General features: G+C 41.4%; 1 protein-coding gene across 1 annotated transcript; it reads left to right on the forward strand.

Moving 5' to 3' along the window:
• Positions 1-2596: 2596 nt before the first annotated feature.
• LOC125516517 lies at positions 2597-7042 on the forward strand. The gene is made up of 4 exons (XM_048681938.1): positions 2597-2609; positions 2715-3227; positions 4287-4423; positions 4571-7042. Exons 1-4 carry the CDS (start codon positions 2597-2599, stop codon positions 4589-4591), a joined length of 684 nt encoding a protein of 227 aa, XP_048537895.1. The 3' UTR covers positions 4592-7042.
• The last annotated feature ends 1667 nt before the right edge of the window (positions 7043-8709 follow it).

Here is an 8709-nt window from a genome sequence, read left to right on the forward strand (position 1 = left end):
AAGTTGCTGCTCAAGTGAAGAAACCCAAGTCTGGTCCTAAGCCTGAGACTAAGTGCTTCTACTGCAAAAGGATTGGTCACTGGAAGCGGAACTACCCCAAGTATTTGGTGGATAAGAAAGGATGGCAAAGTAAACAAAGGTATATTTGATATGCATGTTATTGATGTGTACTTTACTAGTGTTCATAGCAACCCCTCAGTATTTGGTACTAGTTCAGTTGCTAAGATTAGTAACTCGAAACGGGAGTTGCAGAATGAACAGAGACTAGTTAAGGGTGAAGTGACGATGAGAGTTGGAAGTGGTTCCAAGATTGATATGATCATCATCGCACACTCCCTATACTTTCGGGATTAGTGTGGAACCTAAATAAGTGTTATTTGGTGTTGAGCATGAATATGATTTGATCATGTTTTATTGCAATACAGTTATTCATTTAAGTAAGAGAATAAATTGTTGTTCTGTTTACATGAATAAAACCTTATATGGTTACACACCTAATGAAAATGGTTCGTTGGATCTCGATCATAGTGATACAAATATTCATAATATTGAAACCAAAAGATGCAAAGTTAATAATGATAGTGCAACTTATTTGTGGCACTGCTGTTTAGGTCATATTGGTGTAAAGCACATGAAGAAACTCCATGCTGATGGGCTTTTGGAATCACTTGATTATGAATTACTTGATGCTTGCGAACCATGCCTCATGGGCAAGATGACTAAGACTCCGTTCTCCGGAACAATGGAGCGAGCAACTGACTTATTAGAAATAATACATACTGATATATGCGATCCGATGAGTGTTAAGGCTCGCGTCGGGTATCGTTATTTTCTGACCTTCACAGATGATTTGAGCAGATATGGGTATATCTACTTGATGAAACAATAAGTCTGAAACATTTGAAAAGTTCAAAGAATTTCAGAGTGAAGCGGAAAATCATCATGACAAGAAAATAAGGTTTCTACGATCTGATCGTGGAGACAAATATTTGAGTTACGAGTTCGATCTTCAATTAAGACAATGTGGAATAGTTTCACAAATTCATGCCACCTGGAACACCACAGCATAATGGTGTGTCCGAACGTCATAACCGTACTTTATTGGATATAGTACAATCTATGATGTTTCTTACCGATTTACCAATATTGTTTTGGGATCATGCATTAGAGACAACTGCATTCACGTTAAAAAGGGGCACCATCTAAGTCCGTTGAGACGACACAATATGAACTATGGTTTGGCAAGAAACCAAAGTTGTCGTTTCTTAAAGTTTGGGGTTGCGATGCTTATAAGAAAAAGTTTCATCATGATAAGCTCAAACCCAAATCGGAGAAATGTGTCTTCATAGGATACCCAAAGGAGAAAGTTGGGTACACCTTCTATCACAGATCCGAAGGCAAGACATTCGTTGCTAAGAATGGATCCTTTCTAAGAGAAGGAGTTTCTCTCGAAAGAAGTGAGTGGGAGGAAAGTAGAACTTGATGAGGTAACTGTACCTGCTCCCTTATTGGAAAGTAGTTCATCACAGAAATCTGTTTCTGTGACACCTACACCAATTAGTGAGGAAGCTAATGATATTGATCATGAAACTTCAGATCAAGTTACTACCGAATCTCGTAGGTAAACCAGAGTGAGATCCGCCCCAGAGTGGTACGGTAATCCTGTTCTGGAAGTCATGTTACTAGACCATGACGAACTTGCGAACTATGAGGAAGCGATGATGAGCCCAGATTCCGCGAAATGGTTTGAGGCCATAAAATCTGAGATATGATCCATGTATGAGAATAAAGTATGGACTTTGATGGATTTGCCGGATGATCGGCAAGCCATAGAAAATAAATGGATCTTCAAGAGGAAGACAGACGCTGATAGTAGTGTTACTATCTACAAAGCTACAATTGTCGCAAAAGGTTTTTGACAAGTTCAAGGTGTTGACTACGATGAGAGTTTCTCACTCGTATCTATGCTTAAGTCTATCCGAATCATGTTAGCAATTGCCACATTTTATGAAATCTGGCAAATGGATAACAAAACTGCAATCCTTAATGGATTTCTTAAAGAAGAGTTGTATATGATGCAACCAGAAGGTTTTGTCGATCCTAAAGGTGCTAACAAAATATGCAAGCTCCAGCGATCCATCTATGGACTGGTGCAAGCATCTCGGAATTGGAATATACGCTTTGATAAGTTGATCAAAGCATATAGTTTTATACAGACTTGTGGTGAAGCCTGTATTTACAAGAAAGTGAGTGGGAGCACTACAACATTTCTGATAAGTATATGTAAATGACATATTGTCGATCAGAAATAATGTAGAATTATTCTGCAAAGCATAAAGGAGTGTTTGAAAGGAGTTTTTCAAAGAAAAACCTCGGTGAAGCTGCTTACATACACTACACCACAACACTTAATTGGGGGCAATTAACTGCCGGTAGAAATAGCTGAACAAGGTCAAATAAACTGCCGGCACATCTTATACTACCGCTACAACTACATAAGGGCATTTTAACTGCCGGTGGAACTGTAAAAACAAGGGCAATCTAACTGCCGAGAATAAAGAGGACGAAACAACTGCCGGGAGAACTACTACACTGCATGCCATCTGCCGGTGACCGTCTTTGGCGTGCGACCAAAATAGAGTCGGGCCTAAGCGCGCGCTAACAAGAGCCCAAAAGCCCGCGAGCGATGAAATTTTTGGCCTGAAAGAATATAGACGCGTGTGCCCCTCACCCACAGAACTCAATCCAGTGCATCCCCAAATCGACCAAGACCACATCCGCCACAAACCCTAGCCACACCCCCGCCGCCGCCGACCGCGCCCACCACAACACCACCGCCGCCCCCACCGCGTCCCAACACATCATTGCCACCCCCGCCAGCACCAACCACTCCCCGCTGCTGCTGCAGACTCTGATCTCCACACCCCACCGCTGCAGACTACTACCGCCGCCGGCCCCACAGCATAGCGCCACCGAGGACAGGGACGACGCCACCGGCGCCGGCCAGCCACGTCGCGGAACCACTCCACCGGCGACCACCCTCCTCCACCGCGAGCTTGGTCCACACCGAGCAAGCCTTCTCCCCAGTATCGAGCGGGGCAGCTTCCTCTACGTCGTCTCCCCCAGCAGCGGGGCGTCCTCCCTCCAGCGAGCGGCTCTGTATCCTCAGCATCCTTTCCCTAGGCAGTTGCATCCTATACTTCGTTTCACGAGTGTCCTCTTCATAGGTGAGATTTCAACTCCTGTCTCTTTTTAACATCTGAATGTGCAACTACACATGTATGTAATCTCGAACAGTAGCACTTAACTATTCTAGCAGTTAGAACAAATCATCCTTTTAATTAATTTGATCTGACAATGACAAAAAAACCACAATCCAAACACCTTCAAAGGTTATTTGCATTGTTTGAAAACAGAACTTGAAAATAAACATATATGAACACTAAGTACTATTAGTAGCCCTTCAGCTTGAAGGACAGGGAAGTCTGCTGATTAACAAGTGCATACCTTAATTAGATTCGTTGACACTGAACTAAGTTGTTTAGTTGAGATTTTTAGTTCAGTTGTGAGATGAAAGAAAGCTAATTATTTTACGTCATCAACCCACTTGTTTAGTCTACTGCGCCATGTTCTCCAGAGATGATGCTTTTTAATATTTGCAATTATGCTTCACACTCTCACCACCAAAGCAAATCAATTAGAAAAGAATAATGTCGGTTGTGGTTACTGATATAGTTTCTTATTCTTGCACGCCAGCTGGGTCGTTGAGGTAGAGTGGTGGGCGACATAAACATATTTTGTATCTTTGTTTTTATGTTTCCAAGAATTTTCATGCCCTCAGCTCTCTACAGTACTGAAGTTTACTAAATGAGCATGTGCAAAAAATCTGGAGATGTTGTACAAAAACTGGAGTCTGTACAAAATGGAATGAGACTCTGTCCAATAATTTGCATGCCCTCAACTCTGTAAAGTACAGTAATGCAGTTTACAAAATGAGCATGTACAAAATGAGCATGAGCATGTGCAAGAAATCTTCTATGTCATTCCTGGAGACTCTGTACAAATGTTTAACTCAATGCATTGTTTTTGAACTAAGCATGTTTTGCCTATTTGCACCTGAAAGATATTTGAATGGAGCTAGAACTCAGTGTTAGACTCTATTATGTACAATACATTATTTCAGTCTACACCCTTGATTTGGTCCTTCGATTTGTATGTTATGTTGTGTAATGGGTCCTCCTCTCTTTCTCGCAGCATGCCTACTATTCGTCCTCTGCACCAAGCAGCGCTGTGTCGACTACGTCTGGATAGCACCTCATCTCCATCCTCGCCCCCAAGCAGTGTCACCTCACCTCTACTTCCCCGCCTGAGCAGTGACACCTACGGTCTCGGCTTCACCGCCTCCTGTACTTCTCAACCAACGGTGAGATTTCTTTGCTATTTTTATCATTCAGCCATTAGTAATCTTGTAATGGGCACTAATATAGTGTTACAATTTTCTTGTTACGCTCAGTTGTTTCGGATGTAAAAATTATGTTATATAATGTTGAAATTGTGTGATTATTCTCAGGTGTTTGTTTGTGTTTCTTGAAGTCTGATTTACTCAGCAAGGAAGGGATGTGCTACTGTATAATGTTTATCGGGAGCATGGTAGCCTAGTGGCAAAAGCTCCTGTGTATGCAGATGGAAGCAGATAAGTGTCAGGCTCTTCCTACAGGATGTCTATTGGTTCAGTTCTAGTCATAAACAGAGGTGATATAGTTGCTTTTACTTTGCTCAGTTACTTTGATGTCAGCATTTGAGTACTAATCGATCCATTTCTTTCAATAACCATATTATGTAGAATGATACGTTTTCTTCCATATCATGTATAATTGATTCATTTCTTTCCATAACTATATCATGTATAATGATTGATTTATGTTTGTAGCAATGCTACCACAAGCAAGCTTATAAGATGCATTGTTTTGTGTTCTTTGTAGCCACTAGCCAGCTACGACCAAAGGCCACATATTCTGTTTTAAATTGTTTATCAAGTTTTGAGTTGCTAACCACATATGCCACATGGTTAAATGCTCTATCTTTAGGTATCACTTCCTTTTTGTTTTTGCAGTTATGCTTTATCTGATTGGTTCAAAATAATCTGTATTGGCAATAACTCCATGGTTTTAATACGGTTTTAATATAGTATTTTTTCTATTAGTTTTCCATATCTCAAAAATAGGGTAACATGATTTGTTAAATTTTTTCGATAAAAGGGGCCACATGGCCCCCATTTTCATAATGAAAATAGGAGTCTGGATACAACAAATTCAACACCCCACGCATTTTTCTCAGACCTGATGCATCACCTCACCAAACTGAAGAACAACCTACATCCTAGACATATAACCACATCTATAGGATGCCAAGCCACCCACTACTGGGCTAAGAAGCATGGACACGGGGACAGAAAGACGGGGATACGCATACGGGGACACGGGATACGACTTTTTTCAAAAATAGCCATTCGGGGATACGGCAGGATATATAAGTATTTTAAGAAATTAGATGAAAGATTCTTATTTAGTATTGACATATGTTGCCTCATTTTTAGATGTAAGATTGTTTTTCTTTTTTCTTTTGAGGATCACATGGTCACTTTACACGACCCTGCACTCAGAGCCCATGTAGCTCTCCACTCAGAGCCCACATAAGGTCCAATTCTAGGAAACCCTACACAAGTGCTCCTCCAGCTGTTCCCTACCCCGTGCTCCTCTTTCCTCCCTGCCCCAGCCACCAAGAACTGTAGCGAGGAGATGAGACGACCGCTCCTCGCCTGCACCTTCTTGCTAGTCTACGTCTTCCCTTTCAATCCACCCAAATCTTCTTTCTCCCTGCCCGGAGCTTTTTCCTCGCCTGCAACCACCTCGCCTTCTCCTCTCTGCCTGGATCTTCTTCCCTGCTAGCGACCGTCGAGGTTGCCAGCTCGAGCGTGGCATCCGTCGGAGGAGAGCAGCGTTGTGGTCGCTGGAGGCCAGCTCCCGAGTCCCCCAATGTATCCCCACCGTATCTATGCCGTATCCCAATTTGTCTCTCTTTTTTTATCAAGATAAGATGGGATACTGCGGGATTCGCGTATCCCGACGTATCCACGCGTATCCCCGTGTCCCCCCGTACTAGAACGGCAATACGGCAGTTTCTGCCGTATCCATGCTTTGTAGCTACTGGGAGAGTAACAGACTTGTTATTATGTGCCGCTCTTCAGAATTTGCGGGAGATTCTTTTTTGATATTTTAAGGAAATCTCAAAGGATACACTAGCCATTGTCTACTAGTGCTAGATATGACATTTGGCCTGCTTTCCTGAATTAGTTGAGATATGGTCATATTTATCTGCTTCAGTTCAGATAAAGATGTGTTTCATGGGTTCTCTCATCACCTCATATCCAGGTTCTAGGTCCTATTTCATTACCTTTACCACATGGCCATCTTACGGATACGAATCGTAGCCTCTAGTATGTAAACAATACTTGATCTGATTGAAGAAGTCCTCCCGAGTAATATGGTTATTCTAATTATATAATAATGATTGCTTGCTGCGATGAAGTGTTACACATTTAGAAGATTTTTATTTATGCTGATGAGTTAAACTGCAGCATGTCAAAATCTTTGATGTGTCAATTTAAAATCTGAAATAAGAGCCCCATTTTGAGTTTCCGATCTGTTGCAGGTTTCCCAAGGGTACACAAGTTGATGGAGTTGTGGAAGATCTGCAAGCTGCTGGAGGTTTGGAAGACCTACAGTTAATTTGGTCAAGTGATATATGCCTCGTTTGCTGAACCCAGAGACATTGGCAAGTTTTACTATGCTCATTTGGTGGTTGTTTTGGTACATAAGCCATTTTATGTTCATTTTGGTTGTGTCACACATCTAAAACATATGTACAGAACCTATTGTGGCACAACCTCCTTGTATATGGTCGTTTCATACATGTATCTAGAAACATATGTATTTGGTTTGGCATGTGTTATTGAATGAAGTTTAAGGTTGGTTGAAGTGTATGTATGTGCAAGTTCTGTGATCTTTCCTGATTGCTCTAGGAGAATGAATGGATATTAAATCAGGTATATGTTGCTCGATGAATGGATAATAAATTAGGTATATATTGCCTAGAACGGTTTGCTAGTGAAACACAGCGTGGGGCATATTAACTATTGGGTGAACATGTTTTTGCTGGCAGTGAAACTGCTGGTAAGTGTTCATTCTGATGCCATGGCCAATCTGCCGGGAGAAAATGAACTGCCGGCTTATTCATGGGTCGGGGCAGATAAACTGCCGGGAATAGTTTATCTGCCGTGAGAAGTAATCCTCGGCAGCCGTTCTGGTGGCAGTTCTATCTGCCGGGAGAACCAGCGTCCCGGCAGTTTATCTGCCCTCTTAAGTGCTTTCTCCCGGCAGATTGTATGCCATTACATCCATGTTGTGGTGTAGTGATATTGAGTATCAAGATCTATAGAGATAGATCAAGACGCTTGATAAGTTTTTTCAATGAGTACATACCTTGACAAGATTTTGAAGTAGTTCAAAATGGAACAGTCAAAGAAAGAGTTCTTGCCTATGTTACAAGGTGTGAAGTTGAGTAAGAATCGAAACCCGACCACGGCAGAAGATAGAAAGAGAATGAAAGTCATTCCCTATGCCTTGGCCATAGGTTCTATAAAGTATGCCATGCTGTGTACCAGATCTATTGTATACCCTACACTGATTTTGGCAAGGGAGTACAATAGTGATCTAGGAGTAGATCACTGGACAGCGGTCAAAATTATCCTTAGTGGAATAAGGATATGTTTCTCGATTATGGAGGTGACAAAAAGGTTCGTCGTAAAGGGTTACGTCGATGCAAGTTTTGGCACTAATCTAGATGACTCTAAGTCTCAATCTAGATACATATTGAAAGTGGGAACAATTAGCTAGAGTAGCTCCGTGCAGAGCATTGTTGACATAGATATTTGCAAAATACATACGGATCTGAATGTGGCAGACCCGTTGACTAAGATTCTCTCACAAGCAAAACATGATCACACCTTAGTACTCTTTGGGTGTTAATCACATAGCGATGTGAACTAGATTACTGAATCTAGTAAACCCTTTGGGTGTTGGTCACATGGCGATGTGAACTATGGGTGTTAATCACATGATGATGTGAACTATCGATGTTAATCACATGGTGATGTGATCTAGATTATTGACTCTAGTGCAAGTGGGAGACTGAAGGAAATATGCCCTAGAGGCAATAATAAAGTTATTATTTGTTTCCTTATTTCATGATAAATGTTTATTATTCATGCTAGAATTGTATTAACCGGAAACATGATACATGTGTGAATACATAGACAAATAGAGTGTCACTAGTATGCCTCTACTTGACTAGCTCGTTAATCAAAGATGGTTATGTTTCCTAACCATGGACAAAGAGTTGTTATTTGATTAACGGGATCACATCATTAGGTGAATGATCTGATTGACATGACCCATTCCGTTAGCTTAGCACCCGATCGTTTTGTATGTTGCTATTGCTTTCTTCATGACTTATACATGTTCCTATGACTATGAGATTATCAACTCCCGTTTTGCCGGAGGAACACTTTGTGTGCTACCAAACGTCACAACGTAACTGGGTGATTATAAAGGTGATCTACATGTGTCTCAAAAGGTACATGTTGGGTTG

This window comes from Triticum urartu, chromosome 6 (assembly GCF_003073215.2).
Source record: "Triticum urartu cultivar G1812 chromosome 6, Tu2.1, whole genome shotgun sequence".
Lineage (NCBI taxonomy): Eukaryota > Viridiplantae > Streptophyta > Magnoliopsida > Poales > Poaceae > Triticum > Triticum urartu.

Coding starts and splice junctions, on each gene's coding strand:
- LOC125516517 (XM_048681938.1), top strand. Junction 3,228..4,286: donor CACGAGTGTCCTCTTCATAG/GTGAGATTTCAA, acceptor TGCACCAAGCAG/CGCTGTGTCGACTACGTCTG. Junction 4,424..4,570: donor CCTGTACTTCTCAACCAACG/GTGAGATTTCTT, acceptor GATTATTCTCAG/GTGTTTGTTTGTGTTTCTTG.